At 41.8% G+C, this 17,386-nt stretch overlaps 3 protein-coding genes across 3 annotated transcripts in view; all 3 read right to left on the bottom strand.

Moving 5' to 3' along the window:
• fhod1 (formin homology 2 domain containing 1) overlaps positions 1 to 5,499 on the bottom strand; it is a gene marked incomplete in the record, with an annotated part of 48,992 nt that extends 43,493 nt beyond the window's left edge. Inside the window, 1 exon segment of the mRNA XM_042223833.1 lies at positions 5,269 to 5,499. Within this exon segment, the coding sequence (XP_042079767.1) occupies positions 5,269 to 5,439 (171 nt within the window).
• A 3,166-nt stretch (positions 5,500 to 8,665) lies between these two features.
• LOC102297005 (NACHT, LRR and PYD domains-containing protein 14-like) lies at positions 8,666 to 13,049 on the bottom strand. The gene is given in 7 exon segments (XM_014335791.2): positions 8,666 to 8,904; positions 9,124 to 9,239; positions 9,392 to 9,449; positions 10,977 to 11,106; positions 11,109 to 11,143; positions 11,820 to 11,993; positions 12,835 to 13,049. Coding segments are annotated over 7 exon segments (954 nt in total). The 3' UTR covers positions 8,666 to 8,678.
• A 395-nt stretch (positions 13,050 to 13,444) lies between these two features.
• Positions 13,445 to 14,074, bottom strand: LOC102313563 (E3 ubiquitin-protein ligase TRIM62-like). The gene is made up of 2 exons (XM_042223850.1): positions 13,864 to 14,074; positions 13,445 to 13,755 (listed from the first exon to the last, which is right to left on the bottom strand). Exons 1-2 carry the CDS (start codon positions 14,072 to 14,074, stop codon positions 13,445 to 13,447), a joined length of 522 nt encoding a protein of 173 aa, XP_042079784.1.
• Between the last annotated feature and the right edge of the window lie 3,312 nt (positions 14,075 to 17,386).

The following is a 17,386-nucleotide window of genomic DNA, read 5'->3' as shown; positions in this document are numbered from 1 at the left end:
AATCACATACAGAGAGTGCTGCAGAGTTGTAACACAAATAACACACAACTGCATGAAAACACAATGCAGTGGTTGCAAATGCGCCTCGTCCAACATCAGCTCGGACGAGTCTGTACAGCGCATCGGCCTATCAGCGCATCCATCCAGCTCCCACCAGCCAATCACATTTGACTTGATTCTAGATAAGAAAACAGTAAACACGGGGAGTAACGAAGGCTTTGGGAAGACGTTGAGCTGATTGGACGCCTGATACGTTATCCTCTCTCTGTTCATTTGTGGCAACAGCTGACAGGGGAAATTAGAAGAGGCCCCTCAGCTGTTTTGTTCACATTCATCGTGCAGGTACAACAAATGGAGTGAAACCTTTACCAGGACACGCTCTCATGCCAGGTCAATAAACACCTCGTCTGTCTGCAAAGAAGTTCTAATTGACAGGAACGTGCCATGACAGAAAAGTGAAAGTGGTGCCCGGATGACTTTATGAATTGTATTAGAGCAGTCGTCTGTCTGAACTGGTTTGGTTGAGAAAGAGGAGAAGGCGAGACGTCACGCACTGCCTAAACTAAATGAAGTATTTCCAGTAATGACAAAACATATGTGGAGAATCTTGTGCAGTGTGTGCTGAATGCAAGACGGGACAAACTCAGACGGTTTCCCGCGACACTGTCCGGAGATCATGTGCAAACAGCTTTACACTCGATTTAAATAAACACTGCTGCTAATTTACTTTGATCCTCTTTAAAGCCGACACTGAGCGTATGAAACAAAACTCATCGACAGACTGTTTGTGCAACTGCTGCCTACAAATTTTGGGAAGGAAAAGCCTGTTCAGCTCTTATCAACACATTGCTCTTAGTATTACATCCGTCCATGCATCCATCCGAGCTTATCTGCTGTTTACAGGTCCCACCCTTTTCCTCCAAAAACCAGGCAGTGAAGCAGGAGGACGGCGATGAAATAGAACCAGCTTCGTGCAGCACAGCAGATGTAATGACTGTGTACCATTCTCACTATCTCACTGAATCTATCAAGGAGGCGGGGAGCTGCCTCAGGTCGAGCCCTGGGGCAAGATGGGAACAATTAGGGGGTCAGTGGAGGAATGTAATCTATAGGGACCAGCGTTCTCTGGTGCTTATCTGATGCTCGAAATTCCAGCCGGGCTCCGGCCGCCTCGCGGCAGGCTGGTGTCGGGCTCACATGATGGCTATGAATCTTTGAAACAGAACTTCCTTTTTTAGAAAGTGAGAAATCAGCACTAGTGTTTCACAGAAACAGTGCAGAACATGTTCAAACAAAGACTGCTGAGCAATGATTGCTTCATCCTTCTTTTAATAACTGCAGAGGGAAAAAGAGCAAAATGTGACGTCAATAAGATGGATGAAGGCAAAACTTTAAATCATACCACTGTAACTTTTCAACTATTAGCAATAATACATATCTGAAAGTCTGTACCTGGCAGCTCACACGGATATTTCTATTGTTTTTGTGCGAAGCGCTGTAACGTCTCACCCTCCAAACCCAAATCACTATTGAATGCTCGTAGTTACTGTAGTCTGATTACTGTCTAAAGCGGCACAGTTACATTTCTTCTACATTCTTTCGAGCATTAACGGAAACATGAGGAGTTTCTCAGTTTGAACAAGTGTGGCTCTAAAGCCTCCATCAGCTCCTAGAAGTTACGGGTCCCGTTTCCTTGTCTGCAGCTATGACCACGGTAGCTTGAGGCTGAAGCTTGTGAGAGCTTTGATTGCTTGAAAGCTGGAAATTTGTCCTGGAAAACTACTTGTGCATTTATGGCAGTCGGGTTAAGACAGATGAGGGGAACTATGAGATTCATCATCAGTAAATTGCTCTTGTGACGCTGACTGGATGGACTAACCATTAAAACACATCTTCAGATATGTCATCGTCATGCTTCGGTTTCACTGTTAAAGCTGTGTTTGCACTGCAGGGACTAGGAGGCTTTGGAAGAGCTCAGTGTGTTTCCACTGCCGGGACTCTGTTCTTCACTGGCAAAGAAACCGCTTTACAAAATAAATGTCTGAAGGAATTATTATCTTAAGGTTCTGGAACTTTTTGGGTCAGCCTTGCAGCTCGAAATGCTCCTGATTGGTGCTCACCACTATTATTAAAAATAAAAAATATGTAGTTGTTGCTAATGCGTTTGTTTACTATGCTGTGGCCTTAGAGCAGCATGCCAAACATGGACTGAAAATAAGGTGTAGTAGAGTCGTGCACAATAATGACATGTGTGACTCATCTGGAGCGCAAATGCAGAGAACTAAAGGCCAAAGGTGAACAAGGCTCCTGGGACTAAAGGTTGTGAGTACACTGGGTTTTATGGCAACTTCCATTCTTTTGTGTTAACACCAGATGAAACAAGGTCTAAATTAAGCTCCAAGTTTTACCTCCAAATAATTCCTGATCCAACTTTCTTTCATAAGTACGTGCAGCTTCCTGCCAGGGCTTGCAGCTCTGAACATTTCTGACTGGTTCAGTTATTTGGAGTTTTTTCAACTATTTTTTCAAAGACCATTAAAAAAAAAAAATTAAAAAAAATACTAAAACTACAACATGGAGTTACAAAAGACAGATGGAAATGACCACACAGTCCAAGCTTCATTAGGCTGTAACAGTGAAGAAGAAATGCACGGGTACAGACAGTTGTGAGCAGCTCTTGGTGTGTGAAAATAATGCAACTTTAATTCAATTCCAATTAAATGCAGTAGCACTTTATATAGCATCAAACAACACCTCAAGGTGCTTTATTTTTAAAAGGTAAAGACCCTAAAACAATAGAGAGAAAACCGTAACAACCAGGCGACCCATTATGAGCACGCATTTGGCGACTGTGGGAAGGAAAAACTCCCTTTTAACAGGAAGAAACCATCAGCAGAACCAGGCTCAGGGTTCTGCCGCAGATAAAATACTTATTATAAATACCTGTGATAAAAACCTTTAAAAATTAAATAAAGACAGAATGTGAAGAAAAAAAAAGATGCTTCTTTATGTACAAGGCTGCACTTTAGTGTAATACCACTTTTCACCACAAGGTCGTAAAACGAGTGTATCTCTTTTAACCAAACACGTAACTAAGAAGACATAAGGGTCTGGAAAAAAGGCTGCGCTAAAATAAATAAATAAATAAATATTTGACTTGTAATAAACTCCTCCTGACAGTGGACTAATTAAAACGTGCAGAGTGTCATTACAAAAGGCAGCTTTAAAAACAGCCCTTGCTTTTCTTGATAAGTCAGGTAAATAATGACGTTCTCAAGGAGCTTTAGTAGGAGTGAAATCAAAGATGGCAACTTTAGCTTCTTGGAAATTTTGTGGAAATTAGGTTCGTGTACAGCGGTTGTCATGAAAACCATCCAGCCTCAGAGAAATCTGCTCTGAAGTTAGCCTGTAAGTTTCATAATGCTACCTAATGTCAGACAGTCCCACAACACTGGCACCATCAGGGCTCACTGAATTATAACACTGCTGCTAATCTTCATTTAACAGGCTGCAATTAAAAGCTTCTTGTATTACAGCCCATCATAAACTCTGTAGCCAAAAGTCATTTAGATGTTTCTGACAGTCGCCCATTAAAATTAACCTCATTTCATTTTGACGCTTAAACCAGACGCCGCTCTTCTCAGCAATGTTACGCAATCACTTTATTGTGCCGTGTACTTCAGACCATCAGAACTGTGGAATGTGTGCTTACATGTAACATGACTAACTGCAGTGTAACAGCATGCTGACATAATGCTGAGTGAGCCTGAGTGACATGACGCTGCCGTCACTTCCTGTTTGGAAAAACAGACTCCTTAGCACAAAGAAGCATCATTAGTCACCCAAGCAACAGGAAACAGGACCACGAAGCTTATTCCGCTTTTCCAAACAACGACGCATTAAATTCACCATTTTCAGCCACATTTTCAGCTCCCTGACAGAATGGACCATTGAGAAGCGGAGCAACACGACTTCTCACAATAATTTCATGAGGCAAAACTGCACATACATAGCTTCAAAAGGCAGGAAGACTACTTCTTCATTTTGAATCAATCCAGTTTTATTTATACAGTCCCTGTTCACAACAATCGCCTGCAGACACTTCCCAGTGATACAAATGTTCAGAAGATCCAGTATGAGCAGCACTTTGTGACAGTGGGGAGGAAGAACTTCCTTTAAACAGGAAGAGACCCTTAAGGTCTGCCTCCCATTCTACTTTCAGAAAAGCAGGAACCACAAGTAAGCCTGCAGGCTGAATAATATTATTCTATGAGGTCTTTACAACATGACACGGCCTGATCATTAGTTTGAGAGGGAAATAATAGGACACAAGTCCCCCCACAGCTTTCAGGCATTAAATGAAGATGACATAAAATGGTCTTTTTGATGAAAGACAAACGATTTGGTCTTAAACCCGTGATGAACACAGAGTCAGCAGGGTTCACCCTTTAGGGAAGATAACCAAGTATACAAAATGTTGTTGACATTTCAGTCTGAGCGCACAGGGTGCTGAGTGTTTTGGTTTTTCCTTTGAGACTTCCCGGTGGGGTCATTCAGGTCTACCTTCTGTCCCCGAAATAAACCTGGAGTTACAGTTTGTTAGTTTAACCTTTTCCACTTAGCTTACCTTCACTGCACCTGCACTTATTCAGTTCCTAACCTTTCACCTTTCTGAAGGCACATTATGCATTTTTATATTGCCTTCTGCCCTTTTCCATCTCGATTAAACAGACGGCTTTATTTTGTCTCAGGGTGCTGCTGAATGCCTCTGCTGTGAAAATAACCCTGCAGTGACGTTAAGCCTTATTGATTATGTTCTGATCGATTCTGAATCCCTGACAGAGAAAGGGGGCTTGGGACTAAGGAAAAAGCTCTCACGTGGAAAATCAGACTGAAAAAAAGAGAAACGGATACAAGTCTAATTAAAACGTTTTCTGCTTTAATGAGGAGCAGGTCGATAAATCCTGTTTCTCTTACACTTGTATTGATTTCAGTATTAAATGTGTAAAAGGAACAACAGCTGCTATCCTGTTGAACGACTCGCGACTGTATGATTTTAAAGTCCGGTGTGTGTTTTTGGACTGCAGCAAACATCATAAACGCCTCTTTGACACCTGAAAACTTTCGCCTGCCTCGGATAATTCGAGGCATTTAAAACTTATTCCCACCCCAGCCTCTCTGTCCGGTCCGGTTTCGCAGGTTTCCCCGTAAAGGTTTAAGCTCCCCGGCAGGACTGGCGTTAACCAGGTAGTCCCGTCAGTGACCCACCTTCAGCGGCGGCTCCAGCAGCTTGTGGATCCCGGCGATCTGCTCGCTGAGCTGCAGGTTCTCTTCCAGGTTCACCGTCGGAGGTCTCCGAGGTTCGGGGAAGTTTGTGCAGATAAACGGATCCGAGTCCTCCAAGTACTGGACCCGGCAGACGATGGAGGCCATGGCCATGCGCCCGTGACCCGACTGCGGCTGTAAAAGTGCGAGCTGTCGGCGAAGGTCCGTCCTCCGCTGGAAGCAACTTTAAATGAGAGGAGAAAGTTTCAGCTCCAGATATAAAGCCGCCACACTCACTTCCGGCGCCTTCAAAGTAAAACTAAAGTGTAAAAGAAAAAGACATGATTCAAAAGAACACTTTATTGATGATGAGATTATTTCTTATTTATTTCTTATTTTCATCAGATCTGGATTAGGTTATAGATCATATTTCTTAGTGCATATCAGTGAACTCACCCTCCAATCTGCTCAGACCACCCAAAGTTACCCGTATGAGATCACACTAAAAGACCAAGTTTTTTTTTACTTAGATTGAGGCATTTGAATGGTACTTTTATTCTAATTAAAATTATACACAAAGGTCTGACAAAGTATACTTCAAGATAATCAGATAGCAATACAAGACCCACTTCAGGAAAATCCTAATCTCAGTATTCACTGACCGTTAGTTGGACTAGTCACTGATAACTTGTGTTCTTGTTTGCAGCAAATGCTGCATTTTTTATGCAGACTGGTGGTTTTTGGTGTCAACCAGAAAATAGTCCACGAGGCTGTGCCAGAGACCATCATAAGGTTTAGGATGTCACTGCGGGGTGGCACGCTCTCTGCGCGATTGGCTCAGTCTGTCATGAAAGTGATGGCGAGGACTGAACGTCTTTATGATCGGTCGGTATTTAGACAAGCACAGAGGTTCTGATGATTGATCACATGCAGAGTATGAGCCGAGTATTGGCTTCTGTATGTCGCAGAACATACGGTGAACTGCTTTTAAACTTCTTTCATGTTAGTCAAGCTTTTCAGCAAGTTTTTAAAAGTTATCTGCACATTAAAAAAATGTTTATTGATTCTTTGTGAAGGCAGGTGACAGAAGCTGATCACAGGTGGTATTGCAGTTTATGTTGGTTACATATAAGAAAACATATGTAACCAATCAAACTGTCACGGGCAGAGCTGATGGATGAGCATGCAGCTCCTGGAGCCTCGGGGTGCAGTGTGTTAGGCTGCTAATCCAGATTTTGCGGCGAACTTTTATTTACTAACCGCTCCATCCTCACGAGGCCCGTCAGCAGAGCCGTTTGTTGATCAGCAGCGTCCTCTGGTGGATGACTGACTGTAGTACAAAGATTTTCAATGACACATTAATGCTTGTTGTTTTTCTAGCCAGCTTAAAGAGTGATGCCGAAAACTGTCATTAGGAAATTAAAAAAAATATACACCTGCAAACACCTGCGCTTTTTCTCTGTCATAAAAACTGCTTAAATCCCCACAAAGAACTTGGACTCACTTTCTTAACCCCTAGGGATACAGATGTATAAATGTTCAAATATCAACTACTTCAGCAAAAAAAAAAAAAAAATGACAGAAAAAATAAAAATAAAAGAAATATCCTTTCAGAATATTTCTTTTTACATTTCATGGTTCATGTTAATGCAAAAAAAAAAAAATCAGAATACTTTATTAATCCCTAAGGAAATGATGTAAAGCTACATACAACCTACATATGTACACTGTCATAGTCAATCTGACATCCCAGGTATAATCTTACCATAATCATTGTAGCATAAGTATGTATGTCTGTTCCCTAACTCCTGCTAGAGGCATCAATCAATCTGGATTAAACTTTATCAACATCTATGAAGCTTTCAGGAATTATTTTTATGTCACTCACATACTTACAAGTTATTTAAATTATGTGCAGTAGCTGGTCTTAAAACAAATGGCAACATTACATCTATGTTAAGCAGTTTTTAGCGCAGTGGGACTTTGAGACAATTGTGACTAAATGTCAGACAGTGATGCTAACAGTGCCTGTAACACATCACTTTGTCTTATACAATGAGTATGCAGTTGAAGAGAAGAAGAACAATAAATACATGTTTATTATTAATTTATTTGCTGTTTATGAACAGAAATTTTCATCACCTGATCATATACAGTATTATAATGAAAATAAAAGAAATAAATTATAAATGCTCATACATGTCCATCTTTTTATACATGAGCAAAGCAAAGAAGCACTGCTGGCCTGGGAAACACACAGGGTGCTTCTTGTATGATACAATGATATCATGGGTATAATTACAGTTTATCCTTCCATGGTGGAGTTCACATGGTTGGCTCTACATTGTCTACAGTTTGCACTGCAGCACTCATAGTTTTATGCGCTTCTTCCGATTCTTATATCAGTGACTGATGGGTGGAGCTCTACTTGACGCACCACATCCCAGTAACATGGAACAGTGAGAGACTCTATGCACAAACTGCTGCTGCTTCAACCTCTGTGGATCTGTGGACTCAGTTCATCTTCTCTTACCAAAATGGCAGCCATCTGTGGAGAGAAAAAGAAACACTGAATAAGTGTTTATGTGCAGCACATCCAGTATAAAATACAGCAGAGGTTCAGATCTCTTCAGAGCAGCAGTGGAGAGGCTGTGCAGTGTAGCTAGCGCGCTCTTAGTTCTTCATGTTAACATGTTGGTGTGAACATGCTGAGCTTTTAGCATCAAGTCTAATCAATTTCATAAAGTAAACTGAGCACCCCACAGGCTTCATTACTGCAGAAATTTGTTAGGGCACCAATGACATCCCCAAACAGCAATCTGAGCTGCTGAAGCTGGACTTCCTCCAAGTCTTCAGCCTCCTTGGTCAGTTGCAGGTGAGTGCTTTTATCTCCGGGCCCACCCCCACAGAGGGATAGGCCGTTTCAGCCGGCTGCTCAGCCTTAACACCTGGCTTTCCTCCGCCTGTGTCTCCCACGGCGTGGGTTTTATTAACAATTTTGATGCCTTCTGGGAGAGGAGGCATCTTTTTGGGGCAGACGGGCTCCACCTCAACGCCTGGGGACGCCATTTGCTGTCCGCCAATTTGGCATTTGGCGTACAGCACTCCCGCACACGGCCCTGTCATTACCCCAAACCGACATTACCTGCTGATCTGTCCGCCACTGACTGATGTCCCCCTGGTCCCAGTCCTATATTTGTTCCACTTTTAACAGTAATACACAAAACTCTGGACTTGGACCTCTCTCGGACACAACAAAAGAAACTGTCTGGTTATCAACTCAAACACAAGACCACAGCAAGCTTCTGGTTGAATGTGACTGCTTGACATAAGTTATTATCACTGTTCTCCTCTCAGTTGTACTCATGAAAGCCTGCAGGTTTACAGGAAATGCCGAAGGGTTGATACTAACTTCAGTTCAGTGTTCCTGAAAACCGTGTGGACCGACTACCATCGTTTACTGACCTCAGAATCTCCAGTAAACAATGCGGACTCTTCATGAGACTAGACAGCTGCTTAACTCCTGAATCCTCCAGGGTGTTGTGACCCAGGTCCAGATGTCTCAGATGGGAGGGGTTGGACTTCAAAGATGAACCCAGATAAGAACAACTGGTTTCTGACAATTCACAGCCCCTTAATCTGAGTAAAGAATAAAATGTGGAGATAAAATAATTGATAATCCAACCAGATGTGTTCAGGTTCTAAATGTGCAGCTCAAGAATAATTATTCCTAACCAACAAGCTTTTTTTTTCTAGCTTTCTGTAATTATGGACTGTTATCTTATCAGCTTCTATCCACTTAATCCAGATGTCCTTACATAAGGATAATGGATGCAACAGATAAAAAAGTAAACTGACCTCGGAGTTTCAAGCCTACAGTGTGAACTCTCCACAAGGCTAGCAAGCTGTTTCACTCCTGAATCCTCCAGCTTGTTGTCACCCATGTCCAGATGTTTCAGATGGGAGGTGTTGGACTTCAGAGCTAAGACTTCATATCATATTCATCCTAGTGTACAACTAAAACATGGTGTCTAACCTCAGAGTCTCCAGTCTGCATTGTGGACTCTTGAGAAAACCACATAGGTGCTTCACTCCCGTCCAGAAGCTTCAGATAGGAGTGGATTGCATTCAGAGCTTTAGCCAGGGAAGAACAGCTGGTCCTTGACAAATTGCACCGAATCAGTCTGAATAAGAAAAAAAATTATATACATTAAAATCACAGATAATTTGATCCAGGGTTTTCAGGTTTTACATGTGCATATTTATAGCATTACTGTAGTGACCCAAATCAAACTCTTCATCAAATGGCCACTGAACCTTTATTATGCCAAGTACATTTTCCAAACTAAAGTCGGAAGGAAGTGTATGAACAAACAAACAAAAGCTGGCTCTGGATCAGTTCCATTCAAAGAAAATAAACAACATAGGCCCATAGGTCCCCAACTGGTTGTGGCAGATGGCCGCCCCTCCCTGAGCCTGGTTTCTTCCTGTTAAAAGGGAGTTCTTCCTTCCCACTCTTGCCAAAGAGCTTGCACAAAGGAGGTCATATGATTGTTGGGGTTTTCTCCTTTTTCTTTGTATTATTGTAGCGTCTTTACCTTATAATATAAAATTCTGCAAGGCAACTGTTGTTGTGATTTGCCTCTATATAAACAAACAAAATGGAACTGAATCAATTATGACTTAAAATTAGGGCATCCACTGTGTAAGACATTTTTTGCATTGCTCTACTGAGTATTATTTGAAGTATCACAATAATAGTATACTGGGATGCCAACCTTGCAAGAGTATGGAAAAAAAGGAAAACAATAAAACAGTCGAGGTGACAAAGCTCAGTGTGTAAAGCAGTAGTATGAAAGGTCGTGAAAACAGACACTATACTGGCTGCAATGAACATCTTAAAGGAGTTTTTCATTAAAAAAAATATCAGGATTATGGCACCATAGCAGAAATGAAAAAGGAGATAAGGGATTATTCTGAAAGGGTGAATAAGCCAACCTGCAAATGTATTGAGCAGAAGATGAAATTACTTGTTGTTACCAAACAAAACTTATTATTTAATAACGTAATAATGTGTTTAACTTGTAGAGAAGATAACAAGTGTATAACATTGGGCTAGTAAAGCGAATACCCCTCAGAGAACACTAACAATAAATTTCTCAACCGCAGAGATAAGCTTGTAACAGTCACAATGGTGTGGTGTCTCTTTAAGACAATTTAAGGTCAGAAGTATGCGCCACTGCCCTCTGTGGAGTATGAGAGCAACGTGCTAGCACGTGAGAGTGTGGACAGACACGGACTTTATATGTTTTACCCCTCTAACAATTTGCAACGTTACGGGTTGTAGAAACACTGTGCTTCATGTATGATAAACAGTAGTCGTTAGACTGGGCCTTGTAAGGTTGATGAAGAGAGTGTGCATTAAAGGACAAGCACTGTGGAATTCCCAGTACGAGTGTGGTCGTGAGTTTTTCTGACTGTCCTGCTAAGTGTTTCTACCTCTCCTCTCAACCACTGAGTACAACCCATGTTAGGCACAGTAATTAATTTAATTTGTACAGTGTGTGCTAATGAATGTTATAAACCTTCTTTATAAGCTCCTCTTTGAGGAGCAGACAGTCATTTGGACTTCAATGCAAATAAAATGAAAATTAGTTTTTAGACAAAACTTTGAACAAATTCTGCAGACAGACCAAGATTTTGAATTTTACCTCAGAGTCTCCAGTCTACACTCCGGGCTTTCTAGAAAACCACACAGCTGCTTCACTACTGAGTCCTGCAGCATGTTGTCACTCAGATCCAGATGTTTCAGATGTGATGGGTTGAACTTCAGAGCTGAGATGCACAACTGAACTCTGACAACCTGCAGCCCTTCAATCTAAAGAAAGAATAACAAGAATCAAGAATCCAGTTATTGCACAAACATTTACATTTTTAATTGTGCAGTTCAGTATTACTATAAATAACCAGTAAGCTTTCCATAAATGAGTAGAGTGACCTTGTCCTTTTGGAATTGTGGTTCAAACTCCTGAACAATAACTCATGTCAACACAGATCAACAAACATGCTGCTGTCCTCAGTCAAGTCTCATAGCAAAATTAGTATCAGCTCACACATAAAAGCTGTATATATTACATATGATATATGTAGGCATTTGTCAGGCTAAAAAAATCTATCAGAAAAATAGTAGAACCTTTAGGTGTGGCCACATTAACAATCTGATATATTATTAAAAATGACATGATGCAATTTTCAGCTCAGCAATAGCAAAAATTCCTGGAAAACCACAGAAGAGTGGATACTGATAGAATTCTTTCCCTGGTGAAGAAGATATGACTCACAACATTTACCCAAGTCAAGAACATCCTCAAAGCGTATCTTTGTCAAAGTCTACACTCAAGAGATGCCTTCTATGTACAATGTACAAATAAAATTTACAACAGGGTGCAAACCACTGGTTATATTTAAGAACAGGAAGACCAGATTAGACTGCCATAACACACAAAACTTGGCCATTGGCCCAAATCTTATTAAACTAAAGTCTGTGACCTGACCTCAGGTGCTCCAGTCTACAGTTTGGATTCTCCAATGCAGCAGACAGATGCTTCACTCCGGAATCTTGCAGTTCATTGTAACTCAGGTCCAGCTGTGTGAGATGGGATGGGCTGGACTTCAGAGCTGAGGCCACAACTTCACAGTGAGTCTCTGAGAGTCTGCAGCCACAAAGTCTGTAAGGAAAAAGGTTACCCTTTAGATCTACTTTACACATTTGATAACAGTTGAACATATCCCACTAACATGTCAGCTTATCTTCTTTCTTTTAATTATTTTAATAATTGTTTAGCTTTAATCTGCAGAAGGGACTTAAGTTGCATTCAGGCTGTGCACAGTTTGTTTACATGACCTGATTCTGCAATTGGCTCCAAAAAGTTATCATCTGGATCCAAATAACATTTTTACTGGCCACTGTGTTAATGTGATTTTTGTATTGGGTTACTCATTAAACAATTCCAGTTGTGAACGATTATCTTTGTTTGCTGCAAGAGTCGTGTATGAATTTAGGATGGAATTTAAATGTTTTTCAGACCTTTGGTTAATGGTGTTCTCTGTGACAGACTTGTGCTTAGCATACACATGGGTTCTTTCATTTTAAACCACAGAAGTCATTTAGAGACTGGTGATGTAAACAAAGCATGTGAAATTGATAGTTAATATTAGATACTTACGTTCAAAGAGGGGAAATGGGTTACCATATGTTTTGTAGATAATCAAAATCTGATGATTTTTAAATACTTGTAGGATGCTGAAATAGACTAAGCTGATAGATGTTAATCTGTCTGTGAATGGCGCTGGAGGCCATTGATCAATGGTCATGACAATTAATGATCATGAAACTGACCTCATTGTTAGTCAGTGGTGTTATTTTGCTCATTGTGCAAATGTACTGTTTAGTACACTACGTCCAGATGGAATTCCCTTACCTGGATGATTATATCATCAGGACAATATAAAAAAAATGAACCTACTTTGAATTATACTGTCTGAATTGTTAATCACATTTGGACTCACCCAGCCCTTTTACAGTTCCTCACGGCTGGGATCAGTCTCCGTTTTCCTTTCTCTGATGCATTGTATTTCCTCAGATCCAACTCATCCCGAACCTCCTCTGACATCTGCAGCATGTAGGCCAAAGCTGAACAGTGGATGTCAGAGAGTTTCTTATCTGATCTGTTCTTTGACTTGAGGAACTCTTGGATCTCCTGATGGACAGAGAGATTTTTCATGGTAAATGGTAAATGGCCTGTATTTGTATAGCGCTTTTCTAGTCCCTAAGGACCCCAAAGCGCTTTACACAACCTGTCATTCACCCATTCACACACACATTCACACACTGGTGATGGCAAGCTACAATGTAGCCACAGCTGCCCTGGGGCGCACTGACAGAGGCGAGGCTGCCGGACACTGGCGCCACCGGGCCCTCTGACCACCACCAGTAGGCAATGGGTGAAGTGTCTTGCCCAAGGACACAACGACCAAGACTGTCCAAGCTGGGGCTCGAACCGGCAACCTTCCGATCACAAGGCGAACTCCCAAATCTTGAGCCACGATCGCCATCATCTCCATCAAACAGTGAAAGATGTTAATGCTTCTGTCAGGAGACATTTCATCACTGTTCATCTCATTCAGATTGTTCATGACTATTTGAACATTTTTTAGACTGTTCTCCGTCCGACCCAGCAGACCTCCTAAGAGTCTCTGGTTGGACTGGAGTGTCATCAAGAGCCTCCATCTTGGAAGCTGTCTCCAGCTGCCTCACCTCATGTTGGTTATGAACCTCTTCACTCTGTCCCTCTGTGATGAAGAGCTCAGTGTAGCTCCTGCTGAGGAGGGTTCTACTTCCTGTTTCATAACTTCCTTCAGTCACACGTTCGCATCTCCTCCTCAGACTGATCTTATGTTCATCTAAAACCTCCTGCAGACCAACATCTGCTGAAAGACAAAAAATCAATGAGACTAAAGAGAAAGAAAACTCCTAAATAACACAAGAAGTCGAGTTTTCAGAAATGAGTCTATCAGCAGACAGATGTTCAATCGTACTTTGCACTTTGGGTTCACTGGCTGTCTGCCATTTAGCTTCTGTTGTGGGGATTTTTCCACACTGGGGACAGAAGAAGTCTCCTGATGAAGCACACTGGTCCCAGTATGAACAGACACACTGTTTGCAGAACCAGTGTCCACAGCTGGTGAAGACCGGATCCTTCAGGACGTCCTGACACAAAGCACAGCAGGACAGCTGCTCCTCGAACATTGCTTGTCTTCTTCGCTCTGGACACAAACGAAAAATTATTCCATTTTCTGATAAAATACATAGTCAAAAACAAAAGTTTAATACTAGCGCTGGCTTACAGGGAAAATATTGTTTTTTAAATAAAAACATAAAATGAAATTATAACAATAATAGTAACGTATAGACAGAGGGCTGGATCCTGTATCCTGGGTTCTGCTCTGTGCCTAGCACGTGTTCCTGTTACTGGACACTGGGGACAATTTTCAATGAGCAGATTTCATGTGCAGATAGATTCCTTCACTCTGAACAGAGCTGTACAGTAAAAGATTTAAAAAGTGTTCATTCAGACCTCCCTCTCCCCAGCCTCCTCCAGCATCACAGAGGCATGTGTTTGTATTAATGATTCATACCAATCATCAAACACAGACACATGTTATAAAGAAGCTGAACATTCAGATGTCTCTGAAATCTGAGCAAATCAGGTGGCTGCATCCCAACTTTTTTCTTTAAAGTGAAAATTTTAATCCTAAAATGTATGTAAGAGACTAGATTTAAACGAAAACATCTTGCATCCATCCATCCATCCATCATCTGCCAGTCCATCCATCCATCTTCTTTCCGCTTATCTGGGGCGGGTCGCGGGGGCAGCTAAGCAGAGAGGCCCAGACCTCCCTCTCCCCAGCCACCTCCTCCAGCTTGTCGGGGGAATACCAAGGCGTTCCCAGGCCAGCCGAGAGATATAATCTCTCCAGCGTGTCCTGGGTCTGCCCCGGGGCCTCCTCCGGTGGGACATGCCTGGAACACCTCACCCAGGAGGCGCCCAGGGGGCATCCTTGTCAGATGCCCGAACCACCTCAACTGGCTCCTTTCGATGTGGAGCAGCAGCTGCTCTACTCTGAGCCCCTCCCGGATGGCTGAACTCCTCACCCTATCTCTAAGGGAGAGGCCAGCCACCCTTCGGAGGAAGCTCATTTCCCGCTTGTATCCACAATATCGTTCTTTCGGTCACTACCCACAGCTCATGACCATAGGTGAGGGTAGGGACGTAGATCGAGCGGTAAATTGAGAGCTTTGTTTTTACGCTTGGCCGTCTCTTCACCACGACGGACCGGTACAGCGTCCACATCACTGCAGCCGCAGCACCAATCCATCTGTTGATCTCCGGCTCCCTTCTCCCGTCACTCGTGAACAAGACCGTGAGATACTTAAACTCCTCCACTTGGGGCAGGAATTCATCTCTGACCCGGAGTGGGCACTCCACCCTTTTTCGGTTGAGGACGAGAAAACATCTTCAAGTTCCTGCTCTCATTTCTAATGTGGCTAAAATGCAACCTAATTCAGACCTTACAGCTAAGACGTCAGCTGGTGACCTGGTGGCTGGTAAATGCATCAAAGGATGGTGTTGTTTAAGAGCCACTGATGGCTCACATTTATGTACCTTGTAAAAGTAGCCTTAATAAGATGTTGTTGTCAATAAGGACCACCATCGCTGTGAAATGCTCCCAGTTTTAATTCAGGATTATTTAAGTGTCACTGATCTAATATATCACTCAGGCAATCTTCCTCATAGATACATGCAGAACAAGTTGGTTTAAAGTTGGTTTTCTTTTAGCTGAACGTTTAGTGGGTGGTGACGTCACTGCTGTTCGTAAAGGCCCTGCAGTATCAAAGATGAAATAAGGAAACTATATATATATATATATATATATTATACATATATATATATTTTATATATATATATATATATTTCATGTCACTTTATTATTTCTCAGATTATTCTATTATTCTATTCTAACACGGCATAAATAAATACACAATAACACTCACCTTGTTGTCCTTCTGTTGTGTAGACTGTAAAATAGAGTCTGAGCTCATAAACCCTTCACTTTCACTTTCAACCTAACATTACCCCGCCCCGAGACAACGTCACAGATGTGTGACATCAGCTTCTTACAGAGAGATGAGCGCCTGTATTCGACTGAATACTACAAAAATGAATCTAAATAAATAAGCGTGAAAGGATGATACTTGGCATCACACACAGACCTCAGACCTCCGTGATTCTACACACATAACCACAGCTGCTGATGCTGGATATAAAGTGTCACGGTGGTTAGCTGTGGTTTGCAGTAATGACCAACAGAATGTGAAGAATACGTGGAAATATGAGGATGAGCTGATGCTGATGTGACAGGAAGCCAAGAAATGGGGAAACGTTTATAACTCAGTCCAACAAACTCATTTATGAAGTGAAATATGCTGCAGCTGCTGTTTGCTGTAATAGTAGAGCAAAGTAAAGCTTTTGTGGATCTGAACATCGCCTACAATTCCAGGTGCTGCCATTTAGCCTGTCACTTGGACCAAGACGCAGGTGGTCTCATCAGGTGTAGGCTCCTCCCCCTTTACATCCTTTCTGTTTTGAAAACAGTTACAAGCTGCTGTGGAATGTCAAAGCTAAAAATAAAAATTAAAAAACACTGGATACTGGCATATAAACTATATTAAATAAATTTCAAACAGAAAGAAGCAGAAACGAGTGCAAACTACGCAGAGAACAGTATCTGTGCTCACTTTGCTGTTCTTTGTTTCTGTTGAACATCTGTCGATGGATTAGGCCTTCCACGGCTGGCTGATCTCAGCCCAGTGAGTGCTGATCTAAAGATCACTGCCCAGGAGCCACTTAATTTAAAAAAATATGTAATCAGTGAGTGAGAAGAGTCAGCTGATCCAGATTCGTCCCATTCATTCTGGAATTCTTCTGACTTTTCAGTCTATGTCTGAACCCTAACTTTATTACAGGCGTATATGTATTTATAACCTGTTTATTATCACTGTAATCCATTGCACTGTGCATGTCTTTTATTGGTGTTTAATTCAAAAATGCTGTATTGTTTTTGTGTAACTGGGTGAAGCTTCTTTTGACGGCTTCCTTATTCACAAAGGGTCACCACAGTGTGCAGTTCCATATGTTTAAGCTGGATGACGCTGAGTTTGGGATCTTTCACTTTATAGGTGAACGTGTGAATCACTACAAATGACAAAGTTTAATCTTGTTTCTCTGTATTTTTATTTTTTTATTATTCTGAGGATGCTGCTTTCTGATACCTTCTACAACATGTCTCAGTGCTCCAAAAGCAGCAAAATCGAAATAAATACAAAAATGTGAAAAAGTGGAGTTTGCGTTTGTTCCAGCAGGTGGCAGTGTTTCTGCACATTTCAGTGGTTGACAGCTTGCAGCGTGATTGCATAAGAAAAGTGATGAAACTGGTTGAAACACACACACACACACACACACACACACACACACACACACACACACACACACACACACAC

The sequence above is a fragment of the Haplochromis burtoni genome, unplaced genomic scaffold, assembly GCF_018398535.1.
Source record: "Haplochromis burtoni strain Fernald_Lab_line unplaced genomic scaffold, NCSU_Asbu1 Contig_121, whole genome shotgun sequence".
In the NCBI taxonomy this organism is placed as follows: Eukaryota; Metazoa; Chordata; class Actinopteri; order Cichliformes; family Cichlidae; genus Haplochromis; species Haplochromis burtoni.
This window is presented reverse-complemented; position numbering and strand designations above follow the sequence as displayed.

What these genes read in the sequence shown, in the direction of transcription:
- LOC102313563 (XM_042223850.1), bottom strand. Translation starts at nt 14,074, where the DNA reads ATGTTCGAGGAGCAGCTGTCCTGCTGTGCTTTGTGTCAGGACGTCCTG. An exon ending in CAGTGAACCCAAAGTGCAAA is followed by an intron (nt 13,756 to 13,863) that starts GTACGATTGAAC and finishes TTTGTCTTTCAG; the next exon opens with CAGATGTTGGTCTGCAGGAG.